This window comes from Martes martes, assembly GCF_963455335.1.
Source record: "Martes martes genome assembly, chromosome: 9".
Taxonomy (NCBI): Eukaryota; Metazoa; Chordata; class Mammalia; order Carnivora; family Mustelidae; genus Martes; species Martes martes.
The window spans coordinates 73,981,146-74,002,632 of NC_137896.1; the positions used below are offsets into that span (position 1 = coordinate 73,981,146).

The 21,487-nt window shown below is 34.2% G+C and overlaps 2 protein-coding genes across 4 annotated transcripts in view; one reads left to right on the forward strand and one right to left on the reverse strand.

Annotated features, from left to right (window-relative positions):
- The first annotated feature begins 73 nt into the window (after window positions 1–73).
- LOC308348883 (prolyl-tRNA synthetase associated domain-containing protein 1) lies at window positions 74–2,940 on the forward strand. Its single transcript, XM_080813296.1, has 2 exons — window positions 74–190; window positions 1,259–2,940. The coding sequence occupies exons 1-2, from the start codon at window positions 107–109 to the stop codon at window positions 1,691–1,693; spliced, it is 519 nt and encodes a 172-aa protein (XP_080669422.1). The 5' UTR covers window positions 74–106; the 3' UTR covers window positions 1,694–2,940.
- Window positions 2,941–9,570: 6,630 nt separating this feature from the next.
- CCDC88A (coiled-coil domain containing 88A) overlaps window positions 9,571–21,487 on the reverse strand; it is a 119,506-nt gene continuing 107,589 nt past the window's right edge. For 2 of the 3 annotated variants that reach the window (XM_080813294.1, XM_080813293.1), the window contains exons 24-31: window positions 20,592–20,684; window positions 20,251–20,465; window positions 16,640–16,723; window positions 15,457–15,660; window positions 14,783–14,854; window positions 13,729–13,809; window positions 11,648–11,916; window positions 9,571–11,460 (exon numbers count right to left, since the gene is read on the reverse strand). In XM_080813294.1, the coding sequence (XP_080669420.1) occupies window positions 10,468–11,460; window positions 11,648–11,916; window positions 13,729–13,809; window positions 14,783–14,854; window positions 15,457–15,660; window positions 16,640–16,723; window positions 20,251–20,465; window positions 20,592–20,684 (2,011 nt within the window). In that variant the 3' untranslated portion in view covers window positions 9,571–10,467. The remainder of the gene's footprint in view (window positions 11,461–11,647; window positions 11,917–13,728; window positions 13,810–14,782; window positions 14,855–15,456; window positions 15,661–16,639; window positions 16,724–20,250; window positions 20,466–20,591; window positions 20,685–21,487) is intronic. The other variant, XM_080813295.1, reaches the window with a different exon arrangement.

Sequence of the window (21,487 nt, forward strand, 5' to 3'; positions counted from 1 at the left end):
TTCGCTCCTGGTACTTCCGCCCTAGCCTCCATTCGGCCAGCCGCTCGGGAGGCCACGCCCATTTCACCACTTCTCCGCCCAGTCTCTTCCTGGCCACGACGGCAGCATGGCGGTTAAGGAATTGCGGGCAGAGCTGGAGCAGCGGCTCGGCGCCCTGGCCATCCATACGGAGGTTGTGGAGCACCCGGAGGTAAGGCGCTTCTGCGGGGACAGCCCTGCCCGAGGGGTGGGTTCCGCTGCGGCGGCTCTCGGGCGGGGAGGTGAAGACCAGAGGCCCCAGCGGTAAGGTGCCGCGGAAATGTCCGTTCTAGGACGTTTCCCGGGATCCAGAGCGCAAAAGGGACCCGGTAGGAGTATCAAAGGCCTTTCGGGACTGTGTTGTTACTATGAGAAAACTTAACGTTTTCCTCTTGGAGCTATTTGGTCACATTTCATTTTGAGAACTTCTGCATGTTAAACTGGTGTGTAAAGTTGGGTCCATGTGCTTTTATGGTGTAGATATCAGGCAGTAACCCGTCTCTGTAGCGTCATCGATGTATCCAGACATCGTGCATATAACAGACACCAACCTTAGAAAAGTTTGGAATGAACATGATTTCGTCTTTTGACGTGAGGATTTGCAGACATTTCACGGAGCCAGTGTAACTTGAATGGTGCAGGAGCATAGGGACATAGCTTGAGGGTAACAGCTAATGATCGTAGTTATATATGATGATCTTCAAAGGGTAGGCAAATACGTTAAAAATCTTCAACTTTACGAATTTAACATCAAAACGATATCATTTTCTCTGACCTTCTTCCCTCCTATACAGTTCTTACTCTCCCCCTTCCTTACCTGTGCATATTGCCACTCTTCTGATGTTACTAGTCCAGGTCTGATTCCCTGCCCGTGATCCCACCCTCATTGTGGTTATATCTGTAAAGTGGAGGTTGTTACGTGGTTTGGATGTAGTGGAGTGCTAAGGAATAGGAATCTGGGCTGCTATAGATTCTCAGTACCAAAAGTTTAATGAAAACAAAACAAAAACACTTTAAGAGTAGGAGTGCTTGGCCAGCACATTGTAAAAGATAACTGGCCTAAGAGGTCTCCAGATGAGGGATTGAAATGGCAAGGTGTGTTATTTCATAATGGGCTGGGAATGGGTCGCTACCAGTGGCATCCATGGCATTGGGTGCTCCCTAACCTTGCTGTTTTCACCCAGCAAGCAGAGTATGTGTACCTGCATATTTTTGAAGTTTTCATTTGATTTTTTTACAGGTGTTTACAGTTGAAGAAATGATGCCTCATGTCCAGCATTTGAAAGGAGCACACAGTAAGAACTTATTTCTTAAAGACAAGAAGAAAAAAGGCTATTGGCTGGTGACAGTTCTTCATGATAGACAAATTAATTTAAGTGATCTTGCCAAGCAATTAGGTGTTGGGAGTGGAAATCTTCGGTTTGCTGATGAAACAGCCATGCTAGAAAAACTAAAAGTTGGCCAAGGCTGTGCGACACCTTTGGCACTCTTCTGTGATGACGGAGATGTGAAATTTGTTCTGGATTCAGCTTTTTTGGAAGGTGGACATGAAAAGGTGTACTTTCATCCAATGACCAATGCTGCAACCATGGGATTGAGCCCTGAAGACTTAATCACATTTGTGAAGAAGACAGGACATGATCCCATAATACTAAATTTTGATAAAAACAACTAATTGGGCTGATACTTAGAATACATCTATTTCTGAAAGCTGTTTTTCTTACTTGTAATTTATAAAAAGCATTAAAATTGGTAAGAGTATTTAGCACCTTGATTTGGTGATGAAATCATTTTAGGGAGGAACGTTTCGTCTAAAAGGAGCTGCGTTTTTTTGTTGTTGTTGTTTAAGTAATCTCTACACCCAAGGTAGGGTTCAAATTTACAACCTTGAGATCCAGGGTCACATGTGCTACTACTGACTGAGCTGGCCAGGTGCCCTATAAAAAGGAGCTGCTTTTAAAAAAGATATATTGAGGTAGTTTTAGTCAGTTCAGAGGGTCCACCTCCCATCCCCCAGGAGCACTACTCATTACAGGAATGCCTTCAACAATTGAGAGTATATTAACAATAAAACTAAGGCTAGTTAAGATTAACTATCTTACATCTTCTTTAGGGTGTTTACTTGAAAAACACAACTTGAAAAAAACCAGCATATATAAAATTATACATATATTGTACATATAGAGAAAAAATTAAAAGGAATATAGAAATATATTAAATTGTTGATAGTGATTATCTTTGGGGAATGAGGATTAGGGAAAGATTTGTTTAATCTTTCTGAGAGGTTAGAAATGTGAACATACTTGGAAAATTTTTGTGTGTCCTGTATGTTACATTAAATTTTACTCATCCCCCTTCAGTTAGGGCATCTGAAACAGTGTAAGAACTCATGATTATGTATTGTCAGTTCTATATAAGCTAGTTCAAAATTGTGGAGTGAGAAACACTTTTTTGCTTAAATTAAAACCTTCATTAGTTGAAGGTCTGAAGTGGACTATATTACAGAAGTAGTCTAGAGTTCTCGTCATGAAAACTCTCATATTTGCCTCTGGTACAATCAGATGGGATAGTCATGAGGTACCCATAGTTTACTAAGTTTGGCCACTCAAAAGTAACTTCCACCTGGTAGTGATAGTTAACCAGTTTGTTGCTAAGAGGCAAAATAAGTAAAAATGTCATTTCTTGGTATATAGGATTAGAAACTACAAGTCTACTCATGGCAGAATTTCTATAAAGAGTGACTTTAAGGGCACCTGGGTGGCTTAGTTAAGCATCTGCCTTCAGCTCAGGTATGGTCCCAGAGTCCTGGGATGGAGCTTGGCATCGCATCGGGCTCCCTGCTCAGAGGGAAGCCTGCTTTTCCCTCTCCCACTCCCCCTGCTTGTGTTCGCGCTCTCGCTGTGTCTCTCTCTGTCAATAAAATCTTTAAAAAAAAAAAAAAAGTGACTTTAAGAGATGTGGAAGTAGTAAATATTTCCATAAATGATACTTTATTCTAAGGCGCCATGTTACCTTTTACCTGCTGTTTACTACATCTCTAAGAGGAAATTTTAGACTGCTTTGCACATAAAATAAAGGTTTAATGAATAGAAACCAAAGACAGGACAGTAGATAGTGCCCTTCCCATCTTACAGTGAAAACAGGCTCAGAAAGACTAACCTGCCCCAGAATACACAACTGATTGCCTCTCTAACATTCTGCCTCCCCAAAGTCAATAAATGAAAATGAAAGACACTGCTTTGTGCAATATATTACTGTATTTAAACCTATGTGAGGATTGACAGAACTGGTAAGATTCCATTCTTTTCCCAAACCTCCAATACTCATCCCTAAAAGATTTAGAATCATCTAAACAAGATTATGGGTTATATCTGAAAGAAGGTTTTCCAGGGCAAAGGGAAAAGAAAGATAATACTTAGCTAAATTATATGTTATAATTTTTAAATGATTATTAACCACTTGTTATAAAAATCACCTCTGTTTTATTTTTAGATCAGTTTAAGTGAATATTAAACCAACTTAATTGTTTAAGGAGTAATAAAGTCTAAAATGAAAAATAATGAAATGTTTTTAAAAACACAAATCCAACCAATGATGGTTTGTTACAAACTGGCTTCCTGTGGCTGATAATGGGTATTACCAAGTAATAATCATTGCCATTCAACTCCAAATCCCTCAGTAGTATTACTTTTAAAGGAAATGTTACAGCTTTTATATTATTTGATTTGGTATTTAATAACAATTATAAGTACAATGGCAAACATTGAAAGAGAACCCTTAGTAGAAAAGAAAAAGACAGTTTAAAATCAGGTTTTGTTAAAGGGTGTTGTAAGTGCAACTTTATCCATAAGCATTCCTTTTAAGGCATTTTCATTGTCCAAATATCTCAACATGTACATCAAGGTTTATATCACAAAATGGGCTCCTTTTGTATTACTCATTCAAGGCTTAAAGAAAAAATACATCTCAGGACGAAGTGTAGCAAAAAAGAAAAACACAAAAACTCACTTTCCTCATAAATGTAACTTAAAATACAAAGTCATTTAGCATACATTATTACTCCTCATTGTAATTCCAGATTTGGTACAGCATCTTTTTCACTTCCTGACATAAACTGTTAAGACAGTGCAGGCTGTAATACTTCATTTGTGAGGTGGCTGCAATTGTGTAATATGCACAGTGATTTTTTAATAGGCTCTTAACATGCCTTGCATGAAAGGTGCTACATACAAACCTGTTACATGAACTCTTTGGTAACCACCAGTTTAAAAACGTGGACCAAACCTTTCCACATGGCCAGATCTGAAGCACTTTATTGGAACTCTTTGTGGAAGCTTATTACCCTGTATATTCAATCTTCAGTTTCTTGGGAGGGGGGGTTAGCTGTTGATTTAGAAGATAGCCAGATAAAAGCATGTCAGGCCCCATATAGGAAAGTGGCCCCAGTAAGTTTCTAGGTACCCATACTACTTTGTTTGGCAGAAGCAGTTTATCTAAGGGAAAGGAGTGACCTCCTACTAAATTTGCTTCTGAATCTTTTGGAGAAAGTAAAATATTCATGAGGTTATTATCTAGTCCTTTCTTGAAATGGTATGAAAAAGGTAATGAATATAATTGAGAATATTACTACTTTTGCAGTCTTAAGTGGTCCCCCTCGGTTGTCTCTAACTGCACTTTCTCAGGGTCAGCCTCATCAGACCCAGTACTATATAGGCTGCCCCTGAGCATGTTCTATGTGAAGCAATAACGTGCTGCTTAAGTCAATAGATTCTCTATTTTAGGACATTAGTGTTCTGGAGAGGTCAAGCTGTGGTATGATTCACCCTCACTGGGCCACTTCCTACTCATTAAATTCCAACTTTCAGTAATTGTCCTGGGATGTGTCCTAGTTGTGCAAATTAGATGCTAGTTAATATAAATCTAAGTTACCCACTTACTGTATTTAGCTAAAACATAACTTCTATATTTACTTTCAATTTATCCACCTAAGAATGAATTTACATTTTTTACATGCAAGTATCTCTAGACTGCCATGATGCCCATTATTAGTTTGATTCTTGAATCTAGGGAGTCATGATGGAGAGAGATGTCTCAAAGTCTAGAGAATAAGTTTTAAATAAGTCTGTTGTGCAATAGTTGTATTTTAGTAAGAATCCTTTGTATTTACATTTACATAGCACCTTTCATCCAAGAGTTTAAAAGTGATTTAATTTTACAGCATTATTTGGTGGCAAAACCCAAGTTAATGGTGGCATTAAGTAAGTCCAAGTTCTCTAAATTCCTTTTTAATCTCTGGTCAACTATACATGCTGTCTTTCTTTTTGTTAAGTCTTTCTAAAAGTAGACTATGAACACAATACTGCTAACTGGCCTACCAAAAAGACGGGGAGGGAAGGTTGGGGAGGGAGAGACACATACAGTTCTCATGGCTACTAGGTTAGTGATGAAACACATAGTTCCTAAACCACACTATGAATATGGAATTATTCCAAAAAGATTTTTAGAGCTGGTAATGAGAGCCTAAGAAGTATACTGTTAAAATAAAAAAGTCATTATCTTTCTCATTTCAGACCTTTAAGATTATGCTGATATTTATGTTAAATAATGAATTTGCATTAATAAGTGTCAATGCATTTTTTTGATTTCATAAGAAAATAAAACTGTGATATAAAATTGGAGCTACAAAAGAACGGATGTTTCCCTGGGTTAACTAAATCTACTTTTTTTGTGCTTCTTTCAAATGTTTAAGGTAACAAATGCATACAAATATTTCAAAAGTACCAATAACAAGTTACCAACTTTAATGTATTATTATAAAGGACAAAAACAGAAAAGTTCTTATTAATATGTGATAACCTTAAAAATAAATGAGTTCCTGGCAAAATGTAGATCATAGTAAATTATTTACATTTTTTTTTTTTTTTGCCATAAGAAAACTTCTTAAGCAACAGTCAGCTCTCATGTTAAAAAAACAAACACACATACATAACCCAATACTAAAGAAGGGAAATGAATTTAAAACACAACAGCATTATCTTGGGTATGCAATTTGCTGGAAAACCACCTTACTAAAAAAGTTTCAGAAAAACACTTTTTAATTACCTTGGATCCACGTATGAATGCTTAGTGTTGCTTAAAGGGTAATACAGAAAGATTAATATTACTGTAAATTTTTATAGCTCCTATTTTTCAGATTTATCTTTATAAACTGAATTTCTTTTGCAGTGCATCAAAATAATTGGTTAAAAAAAAAGAAAGGATACCAACACATGCAGTCTGCTAACCAAGTAAGGCTCTGACATGCCAAAACAATGTTCTCTGTATCTTGATATATAGTACATTCCACAACATACTACAGCATTTAATTTAGATTTACACAACTAAATATAAATGGCTAGATTTTGGCTAATACTTAGCAGAAGCATTAAGCAAACATGGATAAATTCATAAACAAATGACGAAAGAAGTAGATTGTTCTTGGAGTACTTCTTGGAACCTTAAAACACTTGGTCCTTAGTGAGAGAACATCCTTTATTCAGTAGATCTTATCAATACAATGTATAGTAAGTCCTAAAACCTTCTAAAAATTTTGGCAGTTGACTCCAGTAGTGCTCCTTGATTCAAGGAAGGAATGAAGGTTTTATATTTCTTGCCTGCTCTAGTCACGAAGGATTGTTTAAAGTCTCCTTAAAGATTTTTAAAATGATTCCTATAGTTGGGTGTCTTGTTACTTCAGAAATAAAGGCTTCACACTGAGAAACTGAAGGACACTTTTCTCTCTGTATTTAGTTGGAAGGTAGAAAGAAGAAAGAAAATATAAGAAAAGCTTGAAGATAAGAGAGAGATATAAAAATCAGAGTAGCCACTATAAGAACAACATGCATCAGATATGTCTTCTACAGGAAGGAGAGTGACAGAAAGCCAGAGACAATTTTTCTTCAAGTGGCTCTTCATACAAAAGGTATTTAATTTATTGTTTATTCTCAATTATCAAAAACACTGTGGGAAAGTTGTATTCCTACCAAAAAAAAAAAAAAAAGGTCTTCAAATTAAAAAAGGAATTCCTAAAACATTATTCACGAGTAAAATTAAATTTAAATTAAGAAAAAAAGAAAACTATTTAAAGGTTTGTTTCCAGCAATGACAGGCAAAAACTTACAGCAATCAATAAATCTTGCTTGACTAGTAAGTAGGACAGAAAATCATGAAATAAGCAAGCAATATTTATATCTGTTAATGCAATGTGCACTTGTTCTTATAAGTAACATGGTTAGTTTGTATAAATGAGACTAATCTCATTTACATTTTAAGCAAGAAACTCACCACTTGGCCCACATGTCATGTAGTGGGTAATAGAATTAGGAGCTTTGCTGCTCCCTAGACCTGCTTTTTGAATTTCTGCTTTCTTGTACTTTGTCCACATCTGCAGGAGAAAAGCATTTCATATTATTTAATCAAATGTTAAACATAATACAATTCATGAAGTTACGAAACTAACGAGCTCTTGTTGAAGGAGAAAGGAACTAACTCTGGGAAATTTATTAATCTAACAGACATCTTATTACTTAAAGACTGATTATTGCATTTTAAAAGCCAGAAATAATATGTCCTTTTAGTAGTGTCAGGTAGGTTTACTTACTATATTTGTTTACTAAATGGTCACAAATAGTTTTAAAGAAAAAATAACCTTGCATGCAGCCACAGAAACATCCACAATGAAGTATTTGTTTCATTTACTGAGATAAATTTTGAATATGCCTACTTTCACTGTTAACAGCTGAAACTGCTTTGGTCACAGGGGACCCAATGCCTAACGATGTGTTTTTGATGTCACACAAATAATAAGGGTATGAGTTCTACAAACCCAGGGCAGAAATCTGAATGCTACTCAGTTTCATCTAAAATCAGGGTACTGAATCTCCAAAGTTTTCCAAATATTCCTTTATGAAATCGTAGGATATTTATGGAGATGTCTTAGAGGAAAAAAGTGCAGCTGCTCAATTGAGTCAGAATTGGTTAATCTTATCTTTAAAAACAATAATAAGTTAAAATACTAGTGCATCTTTTTAAGACTTACAGCAAGCAGTATGTTGATTTTTTAAAGTTTGGAAAACACTGGCTGTATGTGATTTCTAAGGTTCTCCCATGCTAAAAATTTGGTTCCAAGGGCTATGAAGAAACGTAAGGAAGAAACTGGTATTTTGAGAAAATTTTATGACTCCATAGCTGGTGATAGTCTCTGGAGGAAGTCTAGCCTGTATTCTCACAGACAATCCCCAAGACACACGGATATGGTATGGATCTGTCTTACATGCACAGTGTATATGTTCCTTTTGAAAACAGGTTATACGATAAACTGTAGTCATTTGTATTAGAAATACTGCTTTCCTGAAAGTCTAATTTTGTAAAATAACCAGACAGTTTTAATATAATGGCACATGATTTCTCTATATTTTGCATAAATAAATTTAATATTTTAAAGTGTATGGCCAGATCATTAATATTTAAAGAGTTGAAATGGCTATGAAATACCTCTTGACTCAAAGTGGTAAAAAAGTAACACGAATTATTACATTTTAATCATATGTGGCCCCTATATAATTTCAGTTATATTTACCATTAAGTTTTATTACTAGGTTTTTAAAAAAAAGAAGAGATGCCAAAAACATTTTTAATGTTAGGACTGACAGCAAAACAACTGACAATAAAACAGATAGATGTATTCATGGAAAAAATATATTAGGTGGTACTAAAAAATATGAAAAATTTCTGATTGTGCTTATGTGATTACCTGCATAGAATCATTTTTAGTAATAGCTGGCTGTGAAAAAAGCAGCATAATCAAAGATAAAAATGGAGAGGGCCTAGACTCCACAATGATCTTCTGTAAGTCCCAGAGAATGGCTTAATTTAAAGGATAGAAATTTCGTTAAGCAAAGATTCTCTGTGGAGTCTGTTTCCTTTGGCTCAATTAATAACAGTAATAATTTAATGCAACAACATGTATAGAATAGTGATTTCCTCCCCATTTAGAAAGTTACATTTCAAAGCATTCTTTTCCAGATGGCAGGCTGAGTTATTAGCAGTAATATTTAGGCTGAATCAAAATGACAAAAACATTCCAGAGACAGAGCTAAGATCTACTCCTCCAGAAGTAAGTGAATCAGGGTTATGGCTTTGTTTTGTTTTAATTCTGGGAGTCAGAGATTCAAGTTTAGCTGATTCTTCTGTAAAAGTGCTATGACCACAGCAGGATAATTTTTAAAGTTGATGACACTAGAGTCAGACTTAGAAAATATTTTATCTTATATAATTATTTTTTTAGCTAAAATTTTCTGTTTGTAATTCTAAAATTTGTTCCACTAAAAACACACCTATTTATCTAAATTCTAATGCTATTTTAGCACAATGTACTCATTTAAAAAGCTGTTTTAAGGACAGACACATATAATTTAATAAATAGATTACAGAAGCAACAATCTTCACTACATTGTAAACTTACTACCTTTTTTGAAAAGAAGTAAAAATGCAAACTTCCAACACATTGAGTATGATTTGATTTATTTCTCTTTAACTCTATATAAAAAAAAGAACTGGCAAATCTAATGTATTAACTGATTCCAAGTAAAAAAGTCATCTTGAAGGAAAGATGGTCCTTGAGTTCTTACATGTATCAGATGAAGAAAATGAAGAAACAGAATCAATACAAATGCTCCTAGTCACTGTATAAGTAACATGTAAATCTGATGGGGTTTTTAAAGAATTACACTAAATTTATGAGTATCACCAAGGTTTTAAATCTGAACAATTTTATAAATACGGGCAGTAGTTAATATTTGCTACAGAAAGTGTTAATGGAGTTATGACTATTTCCTCAAAAATAAAACAGCAGGACAGAAGACAGTTAAATGGCAAAAGAAAATGACATCTTTTTACACAGTTTCCTTAACACTGTACATGTGCAACAGGAAGTACACATTCTGGGGGGAAGAAAGGAGTGAAGAGTGAAGGAGGAAGAGAGGGAGGGAAGGGGAGCAAAAAAGGAGGAAGGGAGAAAATGAGCATTCTTTTTTGGGAGCAAGAAAGTAAACATGACTTGGAAATGACTTCTTGGTAATTATAGCATGCAACTATTTTAATATGCTTCCAGGTATCAAAGTAACAATCTCGTATCAGGTGACAAGAAATGTGAAAGAGGAGCATGTATTGTTAAGGTTTTCAAAGTCATGCAGAAAATGTACAATGCAATTAATACTTCATGCAGGCTTTGGTGTGGTTACACATTCATATTTATACACATGCCATCATGTACAAGTGAATACTATGCCACAATTTAAAATAAAAATATAAGCCTAGCCAAATTATACTTTTCAACAGCAGCTCTTCAAATCAGATTAGAGAAGCACAGTGCATATCAAGTAACATCAGCATGATATTGTGCAGTTTTGATCAAACACAACCATATTCATACCAAACAGTCTGATTATCCTCAGAAACCAACAATGTAGCTTCTGTGTCATCAGGATAGAAGCATGCAGGAGTGATAAGATTATGACTATCTGTAGAAGTCTGTGGGTTACTGTTACTAGGGTTCTGATAATCAGAAAACTGTTCGTTATCTTTCTTTGCAGCTCTATCCAAAGAGGCAGAAGCCTGGTCAGTTACTCTGGTGATTGGCCTGGGAGGTAACCCACTTATGTTACTAACTAGTTCTGTATTCAGGGATAAAAATGGCTGAGATGGATGAGCCACAGTAAATGACTCTACACTACCTTCAGCTGATATTCCAAACGCATTAGATGTATTAACAATGGCAAAAGTTTGGTTTAGAAAATGTGACTTCTCTGTTCTTGAGTTTCTAGTCTGGGTATATAGAGACTTGGGCTTATCCGTAGCTGAATCATTTTGTGCATGAGAACCTACAGCATGGGCTGGACTGTGAAGTGTATGAGAGGACCACTGGTGTAAAAGGTACTCACTAGATGCCGCAGTGATGCTGCTATCAGCAGTAGCTGGTGGTGAATCAACTGATATAGGTAGTCTACTGTCCTTGGTCAAAAAATCATGGATGCTTGTCCTTCGAGTAGTTCCTTCGGCAGTAGAGATCACACTGCTTGCACGAGGTAAAGTGGCATAAGGATTACTATCTTTTGATTGTCGTGACAGAGAAGTTTCTTTTACTAATTTTATCTTTCCTTGAGTGCCTAGTGTAGGTTTTCCTGGAGAGCTAATGAAGTAAGCATCTTCAGTCTTGCGAGGACTGGGTCTCACAAATTGTTCAGGTTTACTTGTCCGTCTATCATGGAAGTCTCCTGGGGCTTTTCCACTTACTGACCTGGCCAGACCACAGCTAACTGGTTTGTTTTTTCCCAAAAAGTCAGAAGATACAGACAAACTTTTCATTACTTCATCTAAAAGATTCTCTTGACTTGAGGATTTTATCTGTTAAAAAAGATATCACAACAGATTAGTGAATGCAGCCAAGCCTTTACTTTCCTGATATATTAGACTGTATGATATAAAATTGCTAAGCACCCCTTAACTTAAAAAGAAGCTCTATAGTTCAGTCACAGAAACTTAACTTGCAGTGTCGATCTAAATTCACATCCTAATACTAGATAAAACTAACCTGTATTGAGGTAAGCTTGTTGCTTTCTTCCAAAAACTGTTGTAGAGTAACAACTTCACTTCCAGGGGAACCAGTTTTGATCTTGTGATGTGCTCGACTCTCTAATAATTCAGGCATTTTGTGCTGGAGCATTGGACTTGATCTGGTCTGTCTCTTCAAGTACTGGATTGGACTGCTACCACTGCTGGACCAAGCCTCATGATCATGAAGCAGGCTAAACTCTCCACTGCTGTGGCTCTGTGGCCTGCTTTGGATATTAACTGCACCTGCTTTTGGAGTAAATGGTGTGTTAAGGGTTCGGTAACAGAAATGAGATTAAAACTATGTAAGTAATAATATTTGTTGACTGGATTCTGATGAATAGCTAAACTGACTTTCAAGCTTTATTTAGAAATGCATAGTAAACTGTGTTCATCTTTCATCAGTCTAACAGTATACTCTAATCTCATTTTGACAAATATTTTAAGTTCTACAAAGGCAAATAATTTGCTTCCACCACTACACTCAGAGCCAAACTACAAAGCAGGCCACTCAATACATTTGCTGAATGAGTGAATAAAAAAATAAGTAAATAATACATTTTTAAAAACTCAGGTTCAAGTAACTGTAAAACACCTCAATATTTAGAACAAAAGATGATTATACAAATTTAAAATAATTTCAGAATGTTAAAACCAGAATACAAACTCAGAAGTTAAAAATTCTAATTCTTTGTCTATGAAATCTTCATTCCGTACTTGAAGGTTTCTCTATTCATCCTGAATGAATAATCTTAAATAATTTTTTTTTCAAATTTAAATAGCAGGCACATAAAGGAAATTCAATGGAGATATGATATAGTTATTTAGCAAGTTCTAGTAAAAATATAAAATAAAATATGTTTTGTATTTTATTCTTTAATGTCTGAATCATCTGATTGTTCCTGCTTTCCACTGTTGGTATGTGGCTATATAGTCTTAAAAGATTCAATTGAGGTTGAGCAACTGTACAGAATGCAAATTACTAGTTCTGGAAAAAAGCTCCCTATGTTTAATGCTATTCCTTATGTGGATTCTAACTGATAGCAAACTGTATACATATACATACAGTATCAAGATGGAAAATACAACTTTCCATGGTTCCCTAATCATACAGAGTAAAGTGGGTCATTAAAGAACTTGGCTCAAGTTATATAATATTTTACAAAAGAAAGATTTTCTTAAGTTTTCAAATCAGAAAAGAAATTATTTCATATTTTCAGACTAAATTTTTCTACTGAGCATAAGAACATAATTATATAAGTTAAAAAAAATTCTTTCTTGAGATCAGATATTTCAGCCCACTGCAACAGAGTTATAGCATTAATGATAAAATTACAACTGAGACAAAATGATTTTATAATACAAAAAGGAACAGAACACATGCATTCCTTATAATCTGACAATTCTGGACTATAGGGAATAAGTACTTTAGCCAAATTTTATAATCTATTAAACAACTCCAGAATCCGAGTAGGCGGTACACCTTTAAGGGAAAAAGTACTAGTCAAGGCCTCTAGACATTTATGTAAAAACCTTACCTTAGAATGCATATTAAATTATGAGAAAATCTTGAAATGATTTTTATATAAGTTATGTGCATCCATTTGTCTGTTATACACAAACACAACTGTCTTTTTGAATTAAAAAAATTATTTCCCCTTATTTTATGAATAAGTTAAGCTAAAAGTATTTCTAAAACACTTCTGTAATGGGAGTTCAATGTACATGCCTCATGAGAAAATTAAGGACAACCATTTTCATGACGGAGACAAAAACATAAGAAAAATAAGGACCTACAGATATTTTTGAAGTTAAAAATTACATAAAAATATTTTACCTATGAAGATGAAAAATGGCAACCAAAGTAACTGCTCCTGTTTTTACATTTATATACATTGTATATACTGTATGACAATGTATGAAGTATAAAATGTTCCAAGGAACTATGTTCTAAACACAGATGATTTGGATTTCATACTTTACCCCAGAAACGTCATCAATCTTCTAATTATAAAATCTGGAAATGGATGGACAATATTAATAAATTTACCTACAGCATACCTTTGACTTCATGGAGTGAAGCATTATTATTACTATTGCTAGTGGATGTTCTGCCACTATCAAGGCTGGCTGGTCTTGAAGCTAAATGAAAAAATCAGGAGACAGTGTAATAAAACTTCTAGCTAATGACATTGAACTTTTACATTCTGATCACAGAATGCTTTGAGGAAGCAATCATGCATACTTTCACAGGCTGAGCATGCCCAGAGTTGAATCTTACAGATTAGAGAGCAAAAGCATTTCCAGATACTTCAGTTAGACACTTTAGAATAAGAAACTTCTGAAACACTAGTTGAGATCCAAAGAAAAGAAAATAAAGTGCATATTTAGATTTGGAAGTAATTTCTAGATGGATACCAGAACTGTTTTGGTTGAGTAGAATGACATGCCAAAAGAAGAAAAGTGCTAGTGATTAGGTCACTTACAACAGATCAGACATGGAACCCTGCACACTGCAGAGATGCCACAAACAGGAGAAATATGAGCATCTGCACAGTTAATGTCCTGCATTCCTATCCATAACAAGGGAAACAACTGCACAGTTAACACAACCCTACCCTGTTTCTTAAAATCCTGCTTATAGATGAAATTCCCTCAATATGTTATCCATTTATATATTAATAATTTATTTTGGCAAGATATGGTTTTGCAGATCTCTCCAGAAACTTAAAAATCTGAAATGCTCACCACTGCAGAACATGTGGTTTCTTAGAGTTCATCCTTTATCTAACTAAACATTTTTTAAACTAATGGTAAAGTGTGTTTCTCATAACTTTAACCTTATACCAAAACAGCAACAAAATTACCTGTAAGCACTGTGCAGGTATAATTTATAAATGACCTTGACTGAGAGAGACACTACTTAGATGAAGCAATAATCTCAAAAGGGGCTAAAAGGAATATTAGGTTTGAAGAAATGGCAGAAGTAGCTATGAGATGCAGGTTAGAGAAAACATGCTTGCTGGCAATGCCGCATTCGCCAAATCAGTGCCAGAACCTCAGCATTCCCATTCTGTATGGAATATGTACTCTCTAAATAAAGTTCATATCTTACCATGAACTCTTGATCCCGTACTAGAATCATCACTAATACCTTGTGGACTTATGTCTTCAAAGGATGTAGTATCTACATAAAATAGCAAAATGGATATAAAAATATTTTTAAACAAAAAAACCATTATAAAATTTCATTTATGCAGATATGGATATTCTCTCTTTCAATCACATGTAACACATCTTGATTTAACATATTTCATAGACTTAACCAGAAACTGGAACTAAGAATAAGAAACAGAATAGCTGTGATGAATGAGAGTTGACTCGCTTAACACCAGAAGCAATGAAACAATCTCCCCAAGGACCCTGCAAAGCAAAGCAAGAGCCGGGGTTGTTCTACGTGGTTTTGTTTGAAGTTGTAGTGTTTTTACTTTTTTTTTTTTTTTAAGTTTCTATTATCACTTTTTCCCTTTCTTACTCTTTACTCGGCTTACTTTTCCTTTTCTTGTTAGTTAATTAGCTGTTTATTATGAAAGGCCTAGGAAAGATTTTAATTATTTGTATGATGTTTTAAATTTTTGAAATGATTTGAAAATTCTCTGAAATCGAATCCAGACTGTTTTGGTAAATTATTTCAGGTTGTTGCTGTCAAAAAAGTACACATGGAAAAGTCAAATTAAAATTCTTGTTGCCAACAGTTACACCACAGTGCAAAGAGCAGACGGCCTATACCTTTATTATTAACCAACTGCTTGGATCTGAAGCCTGCAGAAGAGTTGACAGTTGAAAAGTTGATGGCTGTAGTAGAGAAGGCCATAGCTCCCAATTCTTTTCTCCTTTTACCAGTTGAAATATCATCAGGAACCTCCAAATTCTCAGTACTACCTGTCCACTGTCCTCCTGCTAGGACCATGGACTGCACCAGGTCATTCATGGCTGGGATGCAAATGAAAGCAAATGAATCAGCATGGTTAATGTATCTGCTCTTATTTCTATCTTGTATTATAAATGATCTGGTTTTTGTCTATGGATTAATGCAAGTGAACATCAAAGACTATAACCACAAGGTCATTTGAATTATGACATGCATTCAGCTGAATGAAATGAGTAGGCCAAAGGCTGATAAATTTCAGTAAATATTTTTATCCCACCTCCACCCCCTTTAAAGATAGGAAAAGGAATTTTACTCTGTACAACTGCCATGCTTTTGCGCAGTGATGTGCAATATAATTAGAAGCCTTCATAATGGGATTTGGTGATGACAGAAATGGAATGAATAAAGGTAAGATGGAGAGCAGTTCTTATACAGCATCATTATTGAAAATGACAAAGAGTCCTTGGTCAGAGCAGGTTACTGAAGAATTCATTTTATGAATCAAGTAAGTATACCATTCAATAAAAACCTGAAAGAGATGATATCCAAAGTGACATTTAATTTGATTATGTAATTACCCATACCACTTAAAAAAAAACAGAGTATTAATATATAAAGAATGACAAACGTTTTCAAGGGTTATAGGCCATTTTATTTATTTATTTGTTTAATTTAGTTCATTAAGAAAATAAATTCCTAATGCTAAAGGTTTTGTTATATTTTAAGTAAATTTCCTTGGGGGAAAAAATCTCTATGGCATGAAAAAAGTTTCTTTTTTCTGCCAACTTTTAGAAGGCACTGGAAATTTATATTACATGTATGACTAAACATATGTGCATGTATATGTATCAATGAACATACATATAATGCGAATTCAGTGCCAGTTTTGAAAAAAAATTTTTTTCCAGCTCCTTGAATTAAAGGAAGACTGCACTTTGCAAAATAAGAAAATTGGCACAGTCCAGAGAAAGGTTAGTGAAAAATTAGTAATGGAAGCCAGTGTAGTCATTTGAAAGAAGCTGAACTGTCATAAAGTCTTACACATGGAACGACGGTAGCAGGCCTTCATTTTGTCTTTATCCTTCGGTCTGTTCCTCAAAAAGGGCAGTCTTTTCAGTGCAACCACTTTAATGTCAGAGCATGAGGAAAAACAGAAACAGAAAAATGAAAGAAAAAAGGGAGAAGAACAGATGGGAGTTAAATGTTGAAATTAAGGACAGAAATGAATGTCTGAGTTTCAGCTATGTATGCTATACTAAAGCTATTATTCTCATGCTGCTGAGTGATAATGAAATATGAAATATGTACTTTGACACTTTAAAATACTTGGAAAGCACTGAAGACAATGATGAGGAACATATACTTTGAAAGCTTGGATTGGCTAAAGCCCTACAAATACAGGAACTGATTAGAAGTACTTACTGAAGGAACAGTTTTCCTATTAACTAGTTGTTAATAATAAGTTAATAATAATAAGTTGTCAATAAGTTGTAAAGGTATACCTTTAAAATTAGGGTTATTGGTGGGCCACAGTATACATGATGATGTATAAGGCTTTCCAATTTTTTATTTTAACTTTTTAAATAAAAAGACTTCATCTTGGGAAAAAAAAACTTAAGAAAATGCACATTTTGGGCACCTGGGTGGCTCAGTAGGTTAAGCCTCTGCCTTCAGCTCAGGTCAAGATCCCAGGTCCTGGGATCAAGGCCCGCATCGGGCTCTCTGCTTAGCAGGGAGCCTGCTTCTCCCTCTCTCTCTCTGCCTGCCTCTCTGCCTACTTGTGATCTCTCTCTGTGTCAAATAAATAAATAAATAAAATCTTAAAAAAAAAAAGAAAATGCACATTTTGCGAGAGTATTCTCTTAATATATATCAACAAAAACTAGGGTGTCCAGGGAATGTTTAAAACAATCTAAAGAAATTAAAAACTTTCATTATTTTCTCAAACTTTAACAAAGGAAATAGGGAATTATTTTTTGGGGTTAATTTGAATTCTGGTGCATTATTTAACAGCACCAAGAAAATATTTATTCTTCAGAGCAAAGTCTTTCAAAAGATGACATGAGCAATTACATTCATTTCATTTTGCAAAAGGGTTGACTACAGAAAAGAGAAAAGCTAGCACTAAGTTCTGTTAAGGCTAAAAGATAAGAGGCAACCTAACGCAAGCAAAAACAACAGATAAGTATGTATTTCTAACATTTTTAGGTATTTTGAAGGGCTTTTTGGGTGAGTTTACTAAGAAAAACAAAGGTAGCACTGTGCAGAAAAATTCTATAAATGGAAATTAGGATTATAACTATAGTAGGTGTCATTGGCACAAAAATTAAAATGCTCCCTAAAGTCACTAACATTCTTGAGTTATATTTAATCAAAGTTCTTCTCCATTAAAGAGAATGCAATGGACATACAGCTTTTTAATTTACTTGACCACTATTAGGAACAGTCCTGATTGATTTTGGCTTTTAATTTAAATTTGGCTTTTAATTTAATTTAAACTATTTCTTTTCTAACTTGGTAAACACAACTGTTTTTAATGATTAAAAAGAAATGAACTGAAAGCAATGTAAACATGGACACTTAGCTAAAACAAAGCTGAGTGGTTGCAGCATGCACATGTTGTCTTGTTTAGATACTTCTGTTTCAACCGTTTTCCAAAGACTGCTTTACTGACAGACAGGATAAAAGGAATTTTAAATTTTCCAGTGGTGGAATGTGATCCTTCTTATGTCAACTAGTTTGTAGATATACAATTTTTTTTTTAAACAACATACTGAAATTCAGAGAACATTAGCATTGCTGGGGTTTTGTTTATTTAAACAATTCTAAAACTAAACAACTGCAGGAAAGGAGAATATTACTGCCTTCTGATTCTTATTCTGCTTATTCTGGATGCTTCAGCAGGGAGTATGAAAGAATGTCAGCTTTATATTAAAAACAGACAAGTTGACCTCAAAAAAGACTGCTGTGCCTTTTTTGTGTTACATTATCATATCTGAATTGAAATCTTTCTTTAGGGTGCCTGGCTGGCCAAGTCAGGAGAGAGCATACAACTCTTGATCTCAGGGTTGTGAGTTCAAGCCCCATGTTGGATGCAGAGCTTACTTGGAAAAAAAAAAAGAAAGAAAGAAAGAAAGAAATCAATGCCTTATGAAATATCTTCCTTTAATTGGAAAAAAATTAAGTAGACCTATTACCAATTCTCATTTAATAAGATGTCAGATATTTTATACCTAAAGTAACATAAAATTGAATTATCTGGCATCTTTTTAAGGTAAACCTGATGATTTCTCCACAAGAATATGCAAGAGATTTCATGTAGATTTGAATGATAAGACTAGATAGCAAAAGACCCAGGTAATGATAATCTTGTGTTGGGATACAGAATTTAAACACTTTCTTGAGATTAATACACACACACACACACACACACACACACACACACACACACAATGTATGTATAAATGAATACTTATGGATTCTAGTTTTTAGGATGTTATAGCTGTATTCTGAAATATACCCTATAATGAATGCCTCATCTCCTATATCCCAAAATACTGTCTTTTCAGAGGTAATTCCCTTGAGGCCAAACACTATAGTTTTTTGAGAGTTTTGAGAGTTGCCATAAGTAAAGTCTATCCCTGGGGGGAAGTAGTAGCTATTTTGGCCTATTTACTTCAAAGGAATAGCAGTGAAATTATATAGATCTATTTCATATAGATATACATATACATACACACAGACAAATACCTATTTTTTTTTAAATTTAGTGACTCTGGTGATAATATGAGTGGATTCAAGTATCTTGTTTACACATTCTGTAAGAACATTGTTAGTAGTCAACTTCTTGGACATCTTCAAAGGGCCTAGCTTTGGATTCTTTTCTCTTTCTCTTAAAATATACTTCTTTAGGCTTTTACTTTGCTCTTATTTAGTTAAGCACACTAGTAATAAAATAAAAATATTATGAATTGTATAGTTCATGTTATGGTGTGATACTATTATATTTGTAATTAAAAAAATTAAATCACAATTTTATATAAAAGCTTATATACATCAATTTTAATCAATCCTTTACCAAGCAATCCCTCAATAATTTTTATAACCTTCAGTTACTTCTAAATTACTGAATAACATTCTCTTTGAATTCATAACTGTTTTTCTTTGCTTCTCACCAATGTAACTTTGCTCCAATTTGACACCCAAGTATATGAATAAAACCCCATTATAAAATGCCTTATTATCCTACTTAGTTAAAAATAATTATCAAGATGAGCTCATAAACACTTCTCACTTACTCTTCACAATCACCCTGTGCAGTATGACACAAAGGTGAACGGTGTACCCGTATTACTACAAGTAGCAAGTAACAGAGATATTCTGGCTCTTATCTCAATGTTCTTTGGACATTGTTCAACCTCCCTGGCTAAATGATGGTATCTCTGTGTTTGGTATATTTAGAAACACATAATACAGGAAATCATGCGGTATTGCAGTACACATGAATTTTATAATCATATAGAATTAAAAAGAAATGCATTCATCACACTATTACCCAGAGGACTGCTGAAGTTATAAGTTAAAGAAATCTTTTGAAAGAATTCTAAATCAATACTAGAGATCACAAATGTTTAAAGAGTTTAAGCACTCACTGCTGCTTTTCTTGGTCCCCAAAGTTTGGCCATCTTCTAAAGAGTTTGAACCTACTGAAGAACTATCTTGACTATCTTGATGAGGGAGCTGAAGAAATCCTTCACTGGAGTCTGAGCGGGTAGGTGTTAATGTTAGAGATTTCTGACGTTCCCGATTAATATCTTTCTTAGACTTTATCAATTTTCTCATTTTTAGAGTAATCCAGTTGCCTCTCCTAATAGAATAATTTTAAAAACTCTTATCAGTCTTAAATTCAACATATAAATCCTTCACAAAATTAAAAGTCTTAACTTTCTCTTTTTTTCCAAAGTAAAAATGAATAAAATTTGGTTAACAGTACCTTCTAGGAGGAGATGGGTCATAAAATTTGTATTGATCCATTATCTTCTCTTCTAATTTCTCCTTTTGTCGTCTTAATTCATTTAACTTATCACTGCAAAAGTAAAAATTGCATGTTAGGACATGTACCATATTTTGTATAGTTATGAATATTTTGTGACTACAATCTAACTGCTGTCCAAAACATAAACAAATACAGATATTAGAGTTGACAACAAAGTACTAGGTATTAACCAGGGACTTTTTTTCCAAGTTTCTCCTTTTCTTTTTATTTACAAACTTACTTAATGAAAGGATATAGAATTTAAAATTCAATTCTTTAATACAATTTATTTGTTTGAAGAAAATTTTTCATATTATATTCTCATCATGACAAAGGAATTCTCTCAACGTCTTTTAATAGCTGTTAAGCGACATTAACAGTGACTGTTCTCCTATTCTTGAATCTTTTAGTATCTCACATTGTTTTTGGAATGAAAGGTCATTTAATATAATTTATGTAAGTAAAAAACTAAAATGTTCAATAATCTGTTTACAATTGTAGATATAAGTAATCTTGCAACCACATCTTCATCAAACACAGACTTTTTTCCTTTATGGCAGAATTATTTAGGCTTAATTTACCTTTACAGAACAATTTCCTGCCTTCAGCAATACATGAATACACTACTTTCACCATGTCTTCATCTCATTTATGTCCTTGATGGTATATATTACATAGGGAAACATCAAAGATCACAGACTAAAGTAAAATGATCTGAAAAACTGTGATGCCAAACTGCGATGTTGTTTAGTCAACAAATATTTAGTGATCATTTATAATGAGGAAGACACAAAGAGTATATAAAGACAATAAGCAGCCCAACTCTGCTTATAATACAATAGGAGAGAGAACAA